The sequence below is a fragment of the Balaenoptera musculus genome, chromosome 13, assembly GCF_009873245.2.
Source record: "Balaenoptera musculus isolate JJ_BM4_2016_0621 chromosome 13, mBalMus1.pri.v3, whole genome shotgun sequence".
Taxonomy (NCBI): domain Eukaryota; kingdom Metazoa; phylum Chordata; class Mammalia; order Artiodactyla; family Balaenopteridae; genus Balaenoptera; species Balaenoptera musculus.
This window is the reverse complement of record NC_045797.1, coordinates 47,756,999-47,775,219: the sequence shown is the minus strand read 5'-3', so window position 1 is coordinate 47,775,219 and position 18,221 is coordinate 47,756,999. Positions and strand designations below refer to the sequence as shown.

The 18,221-nt window shown below is 33.0% G+C and overlaps 1 protein-coding gene across 21 annotated transcripts in view; it reads right to left on the bottom strand.

Moving 5' to 3' along the window:
• Window positions 1–18,221, bottom strand: part of NRXN1 (neurexin 1) — a 1,116,259-nt gene that overhangs the window by 1,013,643 nt on the left and 84,395 nt on the right. For 12 of the 21 annotated variants that reach the window (XM_036873338.1, XM_036873339.1, XM_036873343.1 and 9 more), the window contains exon 3: window positions 838–855. The exons of the other annotated variants lie outside the window; for them this stretch is intronic. In XM_036873338.1, the coding sequence (XP_036729233.1) occupies window positions 838–855 (18 nt within the window). The remainder of the gene's footprint in view (window positions 1–837; window positions 856–18,221) is intronic. 21 annotated transcript variants of the gene reach the window in all.

Sequence of the window (18,221 nt, the reverse complement as noted above, 5' to 3'; positions counted from 1 at the left end):
CATATTTCTTTGGCAGCACATGGACTAATGCATTTAAGTTCTTTAAAGGTAAGAATGTTGAAATATGAAACTAACACAACATGGAAAATCAACTATATTTTGATAAAAATCCTAAAAAAGTTTTTAAAGAATGTTGAAATATGTTTTAGTTTGTTGGATTCTACAGGAAAAATGTGTAACTTTCTCAAAATTCCTTGATAGAGATAACTTTAGAAAACCTTAAACAAATACCATAATTTTATTTAACAGACACAGAATATTACAAATATACTTACCAGTAATCACGCTGGAGTGCTGTATGCTTTCATTTCCACTGGCCAATGGCTTATTTTTAATCTAAACTTATGTATCTTAATTACAGTCAGTACTTTATTTTGTGTTCTTTTTATAAATCAAATCATTTGAAACTAGACCAATGGGCTAGAGATGATGTAATGCTCAACATTTCCGAAAGAGATCATTTTGACCAAGAAAAAAAAAAATGGAGAAAGAATCATGCACTGTGTTCAGAAACTGCAAAGAAATATTTCCTCATTTAAAATAAAAGAAGCAGGATTGTGTCATTTTTCCATGCAGAACACTGAAATAAGTATTCTAAGGTTCATATGGGATGCTGAAGTCCATCAAAGGCTGGAGTTAAGGTTGAAGGAATTTCATATACTTGGGGCTGATGGAGTTCAGAGTGTGTGTGTTCTATATGAAAAATGATACACAATCCAGAAATCAGCAAATACTCAGAAAGAAGTTCAACTTACCTTCTACATTCGAGATGTACTCTATTAATACTAAAAAATAAAAGGCAAATGAAAGTTGGAAAATAAAGTACAAAGCACCCACCTTCCACATTGTTGTCTTCTGAAAGCACATGACAAGGAGGGAGAGAAAAGGAAAAACATTCATTAAGCAGCATGCAGACTGGACCTTGCCTTTGCATGTCTTTTTCATGCAAGGCACCAAACACATCATGCAAGTGCTCCATCGCTCCCATTCAAAGGGGAAAACACAATCACGGGAAAGCAGGTTCCCTCCCATTGGCAGCATTTAAAGAATATGAGACGAAATTTCAGTAATACTGCTGTGTACTGAGCAAGGAGTGTTCAAAAGTCTTTCACTGCCCTGGGTAAAGCAAACATAACTCTTACATGTTGCTGGCATGGTTGCCCTAGGCAAATATCCTTACAGCTTTTCTTAAAATAACAATTCTAAAAGATTCTATTTCTAAATTCTGATTTGGACTTACTTGGACAAAAGAAAGTTCATTGCAAATAGCCATGACATTTCACTTAAAGGTATGCCTGTTCTACCAACTATGTAATCGATTTACTATCATGGCCTTTAAATATTTCTAATACTTCAATTTCTTTCCTTAAAAAAACACAACATAAATTTATGCACCTAAAATCTATCATTTATTTAGTTTGTTTATGGTGTGTTCATATTTTATCACAGATGATGATGGCTTATTATAATTTTTTAAATGCTAACTTTCAAAAATGTTAAGTAGAAAGAGTAATGAGTACAAGAGCAGTCCATTTGGCAGCTGTCCTTTAGGCAAAGTTTATCATGATTTATTCACTTTGTGCTTCTGTTTAGGGTGTGAATATGAATGTAGTTAAGATAATGATAATATTGGGTGAACTTTCCCTTATATTTCCATATATCTACACAATATTTACATATTTTTATATATTTATTTAAGTATATTTCTATATATGTATATACAAACACAGACATATATACAATCAGATTTTGTATGTCTTTCCTACACATAATCAATGTAAGGGTATGGAATTTAAAATATTATTAGTATCTATTAGGCAATTCAAGTACTATTTGAGACACTGGGCTTGGTATCAGGTAAGAAATGGAAGGAAAAGCTGTTTTACGGCACTAGGGTGAGAGCAAGGTTTCAATACTTATCAAAATGTTTTCAACAGTAAAGTATATCCATGTTGACATTTCTTGTCTCATTCTTGTATTTCATTTAATTAGCTGTATTTTTTTTAGCTGTATTTTTTAAACTGCCCATTTGATGAAAGGTGTTTATAAAAAACAAAACAACAGCAAATGTAGTAACTTGAAAGAAAAACAACTGTGAATGCACCATTTCATAAGGTTCAACAAATAGCTTTTTTAATGGTTAAAGTTACTAATGAATTAAGAATCATCAATTTTGTTTAAAATATATTAGGTGGAAACTGAAATATCAACACAGGTACACTTACTGATATGGCCTTACATAATAGAAAATTGTTAGTGGATAAATGTGGACAACAACATCTATACAAAATACTTGGTTTGCCAGAGTTCATTTTTAAAGAAATAAAAAATGATTGAAATATTTGGTATGTGATATTCATTTCCTGTTTGATTCAGGCTTCCAATCTACCAAATAAGGAATTAGAATTTGTTACTTTTCAATGGCAACTTGGACATGACATGGACACAAATAGTAAAGTTTCATTTTATTGCTTTATACTGGAAATCATACAAAGATATAGATTTTAATGTTATATACTTTGGTTTTTACAATGACATCCTTTGAAATTCTATTTCCCACCTAAGATGCTCATTTTTCAATAAGTTTATTAAATATGTAGAGTAAAACAACAAAATCAGGGAATTTAGAGGAGAGTCCTTTGGCAAATATGGTCATGAGCAGTACAGTCCCAGAAAAGGGTTTTGGTAAAGTGCTGCATGAAAATCTAATAGGGAAAAGAAAGTGAAAAACAAGTCAACAAAATAAAACAGGACAAGTCTTGACACAAATGTTATAAATGTCCTTAATAGGATATTAGGAAAAGAAGGTGCACTAACAGAATCAAGGTCATTGACTTAGTTCCCTGAAAATGAGTTCTCTTTTCACTGTTAACTAAGGCACGGAGCCACAGGCAATACCACTGATCCCGCCCGGTCATCCAGCATTTCTCTGAGTTATTCATACAGAGAACCAGCTTAACTAAAGGAAATCCTTCTATGCAAATCCAAGTCATGCCCAAAGTGTAATCAAATCCTGACTTGACCACGTTCAGCAAAATGGTCTTCTCCAAAGACTCAGATTCTTTTAAAGAAGTACTAGAGTGAAAGAAAGGGTAATATATTAACTCCTATTTCAAAAATTTAAAAAAAAGAAGAAAAAAGAAGAAGAAAACTGGCTTAGAACAAACTCTCCTTGAGTTTCTATATATTTTCAGATTCAATCATAGGATAAAAAAAAACTTCTCTTTATTTGTTTCATTCTTTTCTACCCCTTTGGTAAGCATTTGTTGGCTTTAGTTGATTTAAAACCTGTTAACCTAGAGATGACCTCTATGTTATTTCAGAATTTGGAAGTAGCTATAAATGGCAGAAGCTCTAGCATTTACAATCATTCTCTATGTATTTTTCTTTTTTTCTTTCCTTTCTACTTGGTTTTTGGACTAAACAAAGAATATCAAGTTTAAAAAGAATAGTTTTTCTCATCACACCAACTTTTGCTTTCTCTTTGCAATCAAATACTATTTTGGTTTTGAGCAGCAACAGAGAGAGGTGCTGAAATTGGCATGCCCCAGTGTAAAGGTAAATCAGTATATTTTGCTTTAGTGTAAGGTAGAAAGTAGTCCATCCAGCCTTACCTGCATACATTGTCAAGTTAGGGAAAAGCTCTTGGTTTGCAGAAAACCCTGGCTTCTTAATTCTGCTGACCTAATCCTGCTGTGTACATGAAGTGAGTCTCTTAGTAATCAACTTTACTATGATCACCATGCCACCTATAAAGATCACACTCTTTTTCTTTTGATTGTGAAAATAATAAATATAAAACCATGAAAAAGATAACTTAAATCTTATTTTTCTTTCAGATAAGACATACTTCCCTCACAGAGACAGAAATCAAGCACTAGAATATCAGTCATGTTATGAATGATATTTGTGTGCTGACATTGAGGGAAGCTGCAGACTATTAAATTGTACGTTTTAAAATTACCTCAAAAGAGCATCTTCACAAATGTTTTTCCTTTGGCTCCCAGCTTATAAGAATGCAAGGACGATAACTTTATTATGACAGTGTTCTTTGCACATAATCTTAATCACATACTACTAGGAAAAGAGAAATGAACAAGGACAAAATGTTCTTGTTTCAATGTAAAGAAAATCAGAAATTTAATCATGACAAGTGAATAAAGTTTGGAATAAAATGTCACAATTAACTCCTTTTTTGTATAATCAGTGTTTAAGCTTAGAAATATGAAAGGTTTCATCTAAATGCACATGCAGTAGTCAACTTACATGCTACATTTTACATTAAAAACTGGCCAGAAGTCTCCTGCCCCTACTTGGGCTTTCTTTCTCCGTTTCAGCTTTCTTCCTTCTCTGCTAGTTGCCTGTGACTGGCTCCCTTCATTTTCTTTCACTCCCTCTCTCCTCCGTCAGAACTGCCACTATCGCAGGCGGCTTCCCACCCAGATCTATGCCCTCCACAGTGGGCTACACAGCAAAACCGGTGGCCGGTGCTACCCAGCAAAAGGAGGAATTCAGAATACAATTTTATTTCCTTTTTTAACATACCTTGAGCTTCCTAGTGTCTATCCTCGTCTTTCTAGCCCCTCACATTACTTTTGAAGATTTCACCCCTCATTTGGAGGACCAAATGCCAGTAGAGCAGGGTCTGGTTCCCATGGTGGCACAGGTTGGAGTTTTGTTTTATTTTTCTTTTGGTGTTAACAGTGAAAGCCTTTAGAAAACCTCAATAATCTGGGAATGCTTCAAGGACTGGGAAATGGAGGAAATCACTGCTTCTTTGGATCTGGGCAGCAGTCAGCTGGAGGAAGACAAAAGCCAGCCAGAACCAAGAGGAGGTGCAAACAGAAAATGAAGCAGAAAGGTCCACTATGGAGGCTTAAGGAAGGAAAGAGACAGCCTGGGCAGGAATCCGGCTAGTTTCAAAAATGCTTTTTAACAGGTGGGCTCAGCAACTTATTTCAAATTCACCTAAATGACACTCCCACTCAGCCTGCTGGAATCTCAATCCTAGGGCATGAGGGGAGCCAACTAGAGAAGCTAATTTTTCTTCTCTCTTTTCACTGTTCAGGAGTGATAAGAAGGGTATCTCTAACCAACTTGAAGCAGCAGAGATGTTCGTGGCATCACACTTAGAACTATAAAACCATTCTCCCTAGGAACATTATGGGCAACGTCTGACTATACTTTTGGTACAATACAATGATTCAAGTATATCATGGAATTAATGAGTCCTTTGTGAAGTGGTCTGAGTCTACTTTGCCTTACAGTGTTGTTTCCATGGGAAATGTGACATGAGTTTCAACCAATTTATTCAAATAACTTTTGAGATTATACTTTCATAAGCTGGAGACTCCCTATGTTTCTGCTTCACACAGTAGGTACCAATTTTGTTACAAAGAACTTGTGGTATTCGATTCAAAATGCTCCATCTTGTTAATGGAGGAAGAAAGTAAGAAAGGGAAAGAAGGAAGAAAGAAGGAAGTCTAATTATATGGCAGATTCTTCTGGTGTTTAAGCTGTTCAATGGCCTTAATGGAATTTAACAGTTATTAGTCAACATATTAAAGTATATATTAAATAGCACGCATAAACTATATTGCATACAATTTCAAATTTTCTTTTCATGAGGGACTATTACAAGGATTTTATTTTGCTTTTATAGCCTCAATTCTTCCCTACATCTAACCCTTGAGAGTTAACATTTCTATATTCATATCAATAGCTGGACTTAGGGAAAGACCACTTCATTTAACAGTGACAATAAACAGAGCATAGTCTACACTGTGTGTGCTCATTTTTATTGCTTTATTGCTTACTGAGAAATGAACATTTCCTAGTACAGAATTGACAGATAACAGTGAACAGGGTGTTACCATGTACTTTCCCACCCAAGCTCAATCATTGCTATACAAACTCTCCAAAGAAAGCTGGTTTTGGTGAGTAGTGCTTCCTTATTAAGAGTCCAAAGTCACCACATTTTAGGAAGTAGAGGAGGAAAGCTCTTGGTTTGGAGTTGAGAAAATAAATTTAAATACACCCCTACCTGCCTACCCAACATATCACCCCTTCTAGTGGGTGTGCCAGTACTCAGATGGGACTTTTCTTACGAGCAAATAAACAGGTAACATCCTCTGGCTTGTGTGGTACCAGCAGAGAATACTCCACAATGTGTCCTAGGTTCTCCAACATTAAATAGACAGTAGGTGAATCCTGCTGAAGGACACCAATGGCCCTTCATTTGAGAGAACTGTCTAACATATGCTCGATGTGTACAGTTTTTTCACAAATAATTTTATTACAGAGATGTTTCAAATAAACTTTCAAACACTTCTGATTTTACTCATTTATACTTAGGTTCTCAGACAAATCTATTTAATTTCTCTGAGAAATAAAAACAAACATATTTTGTCATTAAAATAAGGGGACATTGCACAAAAATATGACTAAACCATACTGTAAGAAAAAGTCCTAAATTTAGTTTAACAAATTAGATTTTTATAAATTGAATAGAAAATGGTTCGTATGATATAAAACTGACCTGTCATTTATAAATACATTATTATATTTAAGGAAAAATAAAATTTTATTTCAAAATAAATAATTCATGTTATCTTTAATCCATTAGGACCTTTGCACATTTAACAAATAGTCCAGAAGAAAAGTGCAATAAATATTAAAAGAATATTTCAGTTTTTCAAAACTTTTTCATTTTCTTTAGTGTTTAGAACTCAAGATATTTGCATATTTTATAATTTATGGCTAATTTAATTTTAAAGTTTTATAGAAATCACTGAAAATAATTTTAAGGGGAATTAACTGGGTTTTTTTTCCTAAATGAATCAGATAGTATGTTAAAATTTTCCAGGAATCACTCAGAGTTGACTAAAATGCTACCTACAATGAACCAAATATCTAGTAATCTTTTCAAATGTAGGACATTTGAATAGGAGGAAGACTGTTGAGAAGAATTCTTCTGCTTCTCCAAAGACTGAAAGCACTTAGTCCAATAGTACCTGGGGTTGAAACATATAAAATTATTGTTTTCAGATCAAAATTGGTTAAATACCAACAATTTAATATGGTTAAATCTAATATTTGTAAGTTGGTGGTTTCTCTACAAACTGTGCTATTCTCTGCTTACTAAATATAATGTAGGAATATCAGGTTAAGCCAAAACATTAATGCATTCCTTAGAATCAATCAGTGGAAAGCAGAAAATAATCAGAGCAAATGCAATTTTTATAAAATGTTTTATAAAATGTTATGAAGATCTCAAGTAACTTCTTCTAAATGCTCAAGAGACGTAAGAATAAAAAATAATATACTAACTCTTGGGTAGGGCTTACCACTTTAAACATACTTTCATAAACATTATCTTATATAATCTTTATATTATCTCACTGTGGTTGGGTGACTTGCCCAAGATACCCAAATAAAAAATAGAAGATTCCAAGAGTATACAGAAAGTATGTTTTAAGGCTCCTTGTGCAAGTTTGTGTAGATCTCAAAAAAAATTTTTTTTCTTTTGAATTTTATTTATTTTTTATACAGCAGGTTCTTATTAGTTATCTATTTTATACATATTAGTGTATATATGTCAATTCCCAAAAAACTTGTTTTAAAAAGAAAATAGACATGAAGAATTTGGACAACATAGGGTAATGCTGAAGTGTCTAGTAAGGTGGTGCTATGTTGCTGGAACTATTATCAAAATATATTTATTATTGTCACATTTTTTAAAGTAATACAATAAAGAAGTATGAAGGCTGTACTCATTATTTCTTTGATCCTGTTACAAGAAGGCAGAAATATTTAGGGAAAATATTTCTTTCTTAATTGCATTTACGTGTTAACTCTATAAAGTCAAAAAATGTAATACTGTTTAATTTCCTTTATTGAAGAAAAAAAAAAAGGTCCCAACACTCTTCTTCCCTGTACTATTAGAATGAATTATTTCCCAGAAAAAATAAAAAAACACGTTTATAAAATCTTTGCCCTATTATAATAGCAAAGAACAGGTGTGTTTACCCATGGGTATTCTAACCACTAGAAATAAAATGGATAATTATTCCATAATTTCTTGCTGCCTTGAAAATTTAAAGGAAAGTGTTCATTTCATTCACAGCACATAAAATTTTTCTTCCCTTTTATAATATCTGAAACAAAAGAACACTTTCATTCCAAGTCAAATATTTTGGAGGGTTAGGCAATATAATACGAATTTGCCGCATATAGTGTATCTGCCTTCTCGTTTTACTTATAAAATGCGAATGTGATAAAAATATTACTTTCACTCCTTTTACATACATGCTGTATAGTAAATCTCCTCGGAACTAAGCAGCAAGTTCTAATCTTTTCAAATTTGAAAAAATAGACAAGAAGAAAGAAAAACTAAATACATTGTCCAGTCTCCTATTTTCCTTTAAAAAATAAAGTTTTATGTTACAGGCTAAGAATAAAATAGTTTGTTCATAGGTACAACCAATTCTATATCACTGAAAATTTCATATATAGAGGTGTTTGGGCTAATGTCTAGTACTTAAGTAGACCCATATGAATGCAAGTCCATGTTGAAGAGGGGACCATAAGCTTGAATAATCTATCCTTTATCTGTTGATTTACTGATCCATAAAATTAAATCACTGCAAATACAAGCTTTTAAGGTAGCCTTGTAATTCCCCATCTTATCTTGTCCTGAAATGGATATTTGCTGCTTAAGAAAGCACTCTGAAAGATAAACATTTTTTGGACTCTTGTAGAGCATATTTAAATGTTAATTCCATCATTCAAAACAGTTCGTTTTATTTTTTTAAATGGAATAATATGAATATGATATAACATTATTTCTTGACATTTGTACAAACTGCTTTCTGATTGCTGGAACACAGACTTTTTTTTTGTTTTCTTTTTGACCCAAATGACTTCCAAGGTAAAGACTTAATTTTCAAAATAATCTCATCAAGTTATAATTCATAATATATTGCTTCCAAATGTGTAGCAATACAATGCTATTATGACCACTTCAAATCATAAGCTCCATCCTAAACATCAATACTTTTCTCAATATTCCCCATTAGGTCATTTAATATTATTGTCACAGATTTTATCTGTGAGTCTATGACAATGTTTTTTACATAATAGTTTAATAACAACAGTGGTTTTCAAATTAGTAAAAAGCATCCTCTATCACACAGTCTCATACAATGAATTCTCTTACATTACATGTCAAAGACTTCTCTTCCTATAAAATAGGCTTCCCATTGAGTACTATACTATAGGAAAATAAACCGAATGGGCAAATAAAAGGATCAACATTTCTGTAACACTGAAATACGGCAGAGACAAGGAATAAAAAAGGATAAAAGAAGCAGCTCAGACCTCTAGTTAATTCTATAAAAGTCCAAGATCCTGTCAAGGGGCTATTACATGATAACAAATGCACCACTGAGTAGGCAAATAAAAACTATGAGTAGGAAGAATGGAAAAACAACCCTGAACATGGAAGCATTAATTGTGACATAGTAAAAAAAAAAGGAGGTGGCAAAAACATCTAAGAGATGAAACAATGGGTTAAAGAGTTTCATATAAAGAATGAAAAAGGTGAAGAATAAAAATTTAGAGTGGATCTGCCGACTCTATTTTCAGTATTTAAAGAGTGTAGGCCTGATCATAAAATTAAACATCATTCATTTTATTATAGAAATGTACTCTTATTTATGATTGGTTTGTGACATTCAATCTCCATTTTTACATGGTAAAGAAAATGAGTCAATGTAAGAATGGAAACAGAAATATATTTATAGCCTCGATATCTTAACATTTAATCTAGATATCCCAATGAGCTGTTGTCTGGTAAATAAATAAAGTATTGAAAAGGATAGATGATTTCCAAAGGGTACTGAGGTCATCTGACATCTAAGTCCAGCCTCTGGCATTAGAATGGCTTGAAAGGGATAATCCAATATGACCAGATACTTATTTATCTTATTTCAAAGAAGAAAATATATGTTTCTAAACCAGAATAGCATCCTGACTCAGTACTTTTTATGGACTGAATGTTTGTGTACCCCAAAAATTCGTATGTTGAAACCGTACTCCTTAGTATGATGATATTAGGAGGTGGGGCCTTTGGGAGATAATTAGGATTATATAAGGTTATAGGAGTGAAGCCTTCATGAATGGAATCAGTGCCCTTGTAAAAGTCATGAGAGAGCTTGCTTCCCCTCTCTACTCTCTACCATGTGAAAATTCACCAAAAAGTCAGCAGTCTTCAACCTGAAAGCAGACTCTCACCAGAACCTGATCATGCTGGCACACTGATATCGGACTTCCAGCCTCCAGAACAGTAAGAAATAAAATTTCTGTTTTTTATAAGCCACCCAGTCTACGGTACTTTGTGACAGCAGCCTGAACTATGACAATACTATTTTAGAACTTGTATTACTATGGAAAACTCACCTGTACAAAAAAATAGTAAATATGACACCAAAAACTTTATTTCTGATATTATTACAATAACTGAGAAAAAAACTAGTTGTGCAATATGTATAATACATGGAATGGCTAATACCTACTGGCAAATGTAGCTCAAGGCAGTACCTAGTAGCTTAGGAAACGTGTACCTTATAGCGGTCAGAAGTAAATTATGTTCAAAATGGGCCATGTTGCAAGTAATGCTCACAAAACATAATGGAAAAAGAGTAGAAAAGTCACTATTTTTGAAATACTGAATTTTTTTTTTATTAGTTAATATGCTTCTCTTAGAGTTGAATAGAAACTATGCTGGATGCAGTTTGAGAGAATATACTTGATAATTTTAAATGGGCCTATTAACATAGAATAATTAAATCTAACACTTTAAAGCATGTAAATATGTATGAAAACAGTCACAGAGAGGAAAAATGATTCGAACAAAGTGTCAGGGTGAACAAATAACACTGAATCTTTAAGAAACTAGAAATCCTTGGAGAATCTAGGCATTTCCTGACAATATGCAATACTTTAATGTTTCATCTCATTCTCCCTGAAGAAGGAACTGGAAAGGAGGATGAGCTTGGAGTTAGGATCCTTCTAGGTTCTGTCACTACAAATCAGTTTTAGGAATCTAGATACATTTTTTTTTAACATTTCTTTAATTTTCTCATTTGCTAAATGTTTAACTTGTTCCATAGAGAGGCTGTGGCCCACAGCAGTGAAAAAATGTAAAACCACTTATTCAATAATGACAGAGTATAAAGCATTTTATGTATAGATAATACCTGTTTACTGGGGTTAGCCATGGCATTATTATAATTAATGCTTCCTTATACAAACTGTAGGATGCTTAAGAGCAGTGCCTTTTCTATTCCTCTTCTTTTGTTCAGGATGGTCAGCATCTAAGATGGTGTGTACACAAAGGAGTTGCTTAACAAATGTTTTAGTGAGTAATTAATTTCCTATCTTAATTTCCTGCTTGGCTTCTATGAAACTAGCAATGTGGGATGAGGATGACTAAATTCATTTTCATAGGCAGGATTTATTTGCCACAAAAAGCCAACTTTTTTATTCTCACATCATATTTAAGGAACTTTAACAAATGGAAGCATTTGGGCAAAGTAAATCACAGGCCTTTAGTATTAGTTTCTATTATAATATCATTTTGAGGCAGTTCAAGATTCATTAATTGGGCATTTCCAAACAAATCCTCCATGGATTGTCCTTTCTTAAGTAGATCTGACGATGATATCATCATCACGATGAAGGAGATGATGGAGATGAGGCAGAATACAATAACTGTCACGTAAATTCACAAAACCATTTGTGTAATCTTATTATTTATCATAATGATGTGGCCAAGACCACTGAAGAATAAAGTAACTATTAAAATCTAATGTACTGCAAATAGTAACTGTTTTCTTCACCGCTCTTCTTAGCACAGTGCCTGGCACGTAGTAAACAATAAATACAAGGGACTAAATGAAGAACAAATGACTAAATGGTAGAAATTAGATCTTCTGACCCCAGATTCTGTGTTCTTTCCTCTATATTATGAAGATTTAGAAAATTTCCAGTTAATCACATTTACCCTAAAGGCTTATCGGCATATCTGTAGGAAGCAAATTATTATAAGTTAAAAAAAATTGGAATGCAGGTAACCGCAGTAAAATAATGGCTTTTTATTATGGAGCCTCTTTTTAAAAAATCATCTGTGAAAAATGAGCATTATTTCCTAAATGTAATCTAATGTTTCATGATATATTGATATATATAGTAAGGTACCAATAAAACCAAATATTTTAGTAAATTAAATGATTTTAATGAAATTATAAGGATCAAATTTATTTTTCATAATTAAGGTAAGTTTTTTGATTTATTAATTTAATGAAATGTGTCAAGCTCACATATTTGTATCAGATGGAATGTGAATCATTAATATGATTAGATTAATGACATTTTAAGATGATCTCAAACAAATTTTAGTTTTTCTACCAATTTTGCACTGAAAAACTTTAAATATCAGAAAGGTATTTAAAATGGCATTCTCTGAATTTTGGTCCAAACAGTCTCAGGTTTCACTTAAATTGATGACTATAGTACCTGATGTGTAGTTACTAAACTAAAATGCTCCATCCAATTAAAACAATTCAAAGCAACTATACCAATTATGTATATGAGAAATACATAATTTAAAGTTTTCTTTAGTAACTTCTAAACACTACCTTTAGGGATACTAATCTGGTAAATGTGATAAACATTTTCTGGTTCCAATGGGATGTACGCTGATTAGAATACTTTTTCATACTGTGGTTAATTCATATAGCAGAAATAACTGAATCATCCATTGTATAGCATCATATAGTAGTCATTTAAAATTTTTAAGTGACTTCTATGAAGGCATTACTATACAAGGCCTAGCTTTAAATACAACTCACTATGAAATTATTTCCTACTTGTCAGTTAATCCTATTTATGGCTCCTGAAATTTTGTCTCAATTTATCTTTTTAAAAACAATGAACTTAAAGTGCAATGGTATTTAGAAATTTAGAGTTTTAGAATTTTAAAACAAATGAATACTACCTTGTTTAACATTAAAAAATCAAAGCAAAGGTCCACTTTTATAACACGTGATAAAACCTTAGTTAAATGGCCTCTGGGTCACAACTTTGAATACAACTCCAAAAAGAATGGTATCAATAACAACCAAAGTTGCTCGAAAAGCAACTAACAAAACAGACCAAAGCTACATACTTCTTAACTAAGGGTAATAATCCAAAGTTGGGTTAAATCTGCATTTTCTTTTCATGTGAATTTTAAATAAGAATCTGGAATTCTAATTTTTCCTGCTGATAGATTCCTGTATGGAAAGGTTTGAGAAAAATGATCAAAAATAATCAATCAACTAATGTCCCACCCCCAAAAAGGGCACCTGAAACCACATATATCAAAATTTGCAAGTAACACATTCAAAATTTGTCTGCATCAAATAAAGATGGAGTTCACATATAATCTTACTTTCACTTTACAGATGAATTAGCGAGGTCCAGAGTGGTTAAGCTATTAATACATAATACTAATATATAAGCTACTAATCCATAAGCAACCAGACATGCTGTATAAGAACATTTCTAGGCTTCTTTCTAGACCAGTGTTATCCAATAGAACCTTCTGTAATAATAAAAATGTTCTATAAAACCTAGCACTGGATTATGACCCTAACCAATACTAACCTCCTCCATGTAACTCTTCCCATCAACAATCATGTCCTAGGAAATATTCCATAGGCCTTGTAAAGATCTGAATGAGAAGCAATCATCTCAATAAAAATTCCTGTCTGTGAGGGACTTCTGTGCAGCACTGGGAAAATAAAAGAAGACTCATGACCTAGCCCAGATCAGTCTCCTACAAAAAGGTAAAGAAAAATGCAAGTGAAATAACTCTCAGAAAATAATATGTGTTGCAGAGATACTAAGAACATGTTAGAAAACAGTAAAGAAATGGAAATAATTTCTTGTAGGTGTTCTTTCTAATTCTTTCAAGGAAATCCTTAGGACAATTACTTAAGAAGTAAGTTTTATTTATGGAAGACCTTGGCATTTGATTTCTGACAAATGATGGAAGAGATCAGAGAAGAGAAATTAAGAACCACCTTCTACCTCTGATAAAATCAAAATTGGCTTCAGCATTCAAAATATGCAGAGCTTGGTTGTTTTTGTTTAGATATAATTAAAAAGAAACTTGTAGACCTATTTCACAATTGATTTTTCACAGGGGTAAAACAGTAAAGCAGGATAATCCAGTGCTATAAAACCAGGAATGTGCATTTAACTTGTCAATTGTTTATGCACAACCTAAAGCACATCTTGGGGGGGAAAAAATGGGAAGAACTGATCCATTTTAGGTACTGGTTACAGAGACCATGGAAAACGGGTCTTGGCCTTGTGGCTAAGGCAACAAGTCACGGTGGAAGAAACCCACACCTCGGCTGAGAGACTAGGAATTCCAATCCTAATTAGGACTCCATCACAAACTACTTTCTAATGTGATATTGGGCAGATCATTTCACATTCTGAGCCTTAATTTCCTCAGACTTAAAACAGAAATAATGAAACCTACCTCATAGTGCTATCTTAGAATAAATTAGTAAGAGTCATATAAAATGTGAAGCATGTAGCTGATATATAATAGACAGCCAATCATTTCTCTATTTCCATTAAATCATTCTGTATGAGCAAATAGGGAAAACATTTAAATTAAACCCAACTTTATTTTTTTCATCCTATACTTCTATCTTGCAAAAGGAAATTGTATACAGAATAACAGCAAGAATTTGAATGCCAACTGATTTCCAAAATGGTGCAGTATAATTAGGAAATTCATGAGTCAAATTCCTGTTTATGCCTGTAATGTAAAGGCTAATCATTTGTTTGTCTTCTATAAGAAGGACTTGATTAAAGCCTCTTGCAGCAATCATTAAATAACCCTGTGCTTGAAGGATGCAGGCTCAGCTAGCACTGTGGTGTGCTAAAACCCATACTTAATGCATAGGGATGTGTGTAAATTAACAAATGAGTGTCATTTACACTAACGGTACAAATATGTTTCTATTTTTGGAATTACCTCCGTGTTTTCTGTTAACCATTACACATTTATAAGCGCAGTGCAATATAAACAGCATTCTAACATCTACATACAGCCTCTAGTTCAGGCCATGATCTACATAAGGAGTTTTCCAACTTTTCCATAAAGGGCCAAATAGTGAATATTTTACAATTTGCAGGCCATATGATCTTTGTTGCAATTAATCAACTCTGTCATTGTAGTGTCAAAGCAGTCACAAACAATACATAAACAAATGTGTATGGCTGTGCTCAAGAAAAACTTTATTAAAAAAATAGGGACTTCCCTGGTGGTCCGGTGGCTGAGACTCCGCGCTCCCAATGCAGGGGGCCCGGGTTCGATCCCTGGTCAGGGAACTAGATCCCACGTGCTGCAACTAAGAGTTTGCATGCTGCAACTAAAGATCCTGCATGCTGCAACTAAGACCTGGTACAGCCAAATAAATAAATGTTAAAAAAAAAATTTTTTAAATAAATAAATAAATAAATACAGGCATTGGGCCAGATTTAGCCCAATGGTCTATATGACAACAGGTCATAGTTTGCCTAACTTTGAACCATAGCCTGCTGATCCCTGACCTAGATCCTAATTCTCAGGTAGTACAATGCAGAGCATTATATTAGAAAATCATTATTTATACAATAGGTAAGGGCAATGGAGTATAAACCTGATGTGAAAACTTGACAAGTTTCTGAACCTTTCTAAGTTATTCTGCCTCCTCAGACATAAGTTAGAAAAACCAGGACAAACTGAATTTACCACAAATTTGCTGCAAAAATCAGGTGACTCAAGACTTGAAAGCATTTTGAAAAAATGCCACATACTTACTTGTAAATATTATCATTGTTGTGATTGTTATTATTATTATTATTAATTGCTCTTTCAGCTCTATGTTTAAAGACCCCTGGAAGTCACATCTACTCTGGGGTAACTTCAGAGGATGCAAACTGCATACAACTCACTCAGAGCTGCTCTAGCAGTTCTAGAATTTGAGAAAGGTCAGGAAGGCTTGGGAGCCTGTGGAACTGCCACCCTAAGGCTGACACTCCCTAAAGTCAGCCCCAAGGTACATTAGTCATGAGAGATGTTTTTAAAATCCTTCACCAATACATGTGGAAACACTGCAAACGACATTATAAACATATAATTACACCATGAACATCAGTACTAAAGAGATATTGGTCAAGGAGTTCTTGACAAATACGTTTGGAACACTTCTGTCCCTCTTTCAGAGATTCACAGTGCATAATCACAAACTGAAGATGCTGAGATGTCCTGCAATGAATAAGCTGTACACCTTTGTCCAACCCAGTATTTCTCAAATTTATTTGTGTAGAAATTCTTTGTTTTGTGGGTAGAGCCGATTAACATTGTTCCCCAGAACACACACTGGGAAAAGCTGTCATATAGATTATTTTGGACTATTATACTCCTTTCACCCTGGGTGTAGGGAAACTGCCCCACAACTCTCACACTTAAAAGTACACATTTAGCTATTTACTTACATTCCATCGTGTGCCATTATATTGAGATTTTCACTTATAAGCAATCATGTGGAAACTAACCAAATTTGTAAGATTATTTAACCAGTATGAAAATCATAACAGCCTCAATATATTTTTAAAAAGGGAGATAGAGGATACATTTCAAATGTCAAACAGCTCTGATGTGAACTTTGAAAAATAACAACAAACATATCCACTGGAGACAATGTCAAGTAATAGAAAAAAAGCACTTTGTGCTTAAAGCACTAAAATCCATTAAAATCCAAATAACTCTTGCTTTTACTGAAAGCTGCTTCAACTGGTCAGCAGGAAAGAAAGTTGAAAAAAGAGCTGCATAGTCCATCAGTTTCCTATGTATGGCTTCCTACTTACAAGATTTCTTCTGATGGCTTTTTTACATACTACTTAATCGAAAAAAGGCAATCTTGTTCTTATGGCAAATCCTCACTGGCCAGTGATCATCTGAGTTATGGTGGGTCTTTAATTTCCCTGTCTCTTTCCTTTACAAACAAAAATTTCTTCTACGAACAAAAATATTTTTGTCCAATGTTAATTTGGATACTAGATGTTGGAGCTAACTTCTGGAATTAAACATATAACTTACCCAAAAGCAACTTAAATCTAGAGAAAATAAACAAGATACCCTATTTCTAGCATCTAGCACAGTCCCCAACATAAACTAGGCATTCAATACATATTTGGTGAAAGAGTAAATGAAGAGATGAATCAAAGACACTTATCAACTACTTTAGTTCAATTATACAACTATTATTTATAAATCATTTTTACTGAATAAGTTAGAGATATTTTCTTAACCTAAATATCTGATAATCCACAAAAACTGACACAAGAAAAATGATAATCTGTTATTACTCATTTCAACATCATAACCACTGTTTGCCCATGTACAGTAATGGAGAACTAAGATACTATTCTAGACAAGATAATAAACCCATCCATGCTACACAGACACTAGGCAGAATAAACTTTTTATTATACTGCTTAGATTATATTGCCGAGACGATCCTAGTACTTTGAAGGATTAAAAACCATCAATACAAATCCAACATCATAAAATTCTCTTACAGATCAATAGAACAATCCTCCATCAAGTGCTTAGGACAAAGTACACATTCAAATAGAGCCACTGATATAAAAGCTATGACGGTTTCCCCTCATTTCTAATGAAATCTACATGTATAATATCTACTTAACAGTGTACTTCCGAAATTCTTTTTTTCACATCAGTTTTTTTTTTTATCACTCAGAATATCAAATCTGATAGGTTTATGCAATCTCCAAAGTATTGGTTTCATTTATTCAGACAGAAAACATGGTTCCTAACATAACTCTTTGCCATTTATGAAACATTTGCTTATTTCAAAGTAAGTTAAAAATCCATGTAATTATCCATTTTATTTTAAAATATATTAATATTTCAAAACACACTTCCCAGAACATGCTTCTAATGCATATGGTGTACATATACCACATTTTCCTTCAGTGAAAAAATAAAAGCCTTTGTTTCTAAGTGTACTGTAAAAGATTTCCCGAAGTGATTTTTGTTTTCTTTAATCTTTTAATGCATGTACCTCTTAACACTTTAATATTGACAATTT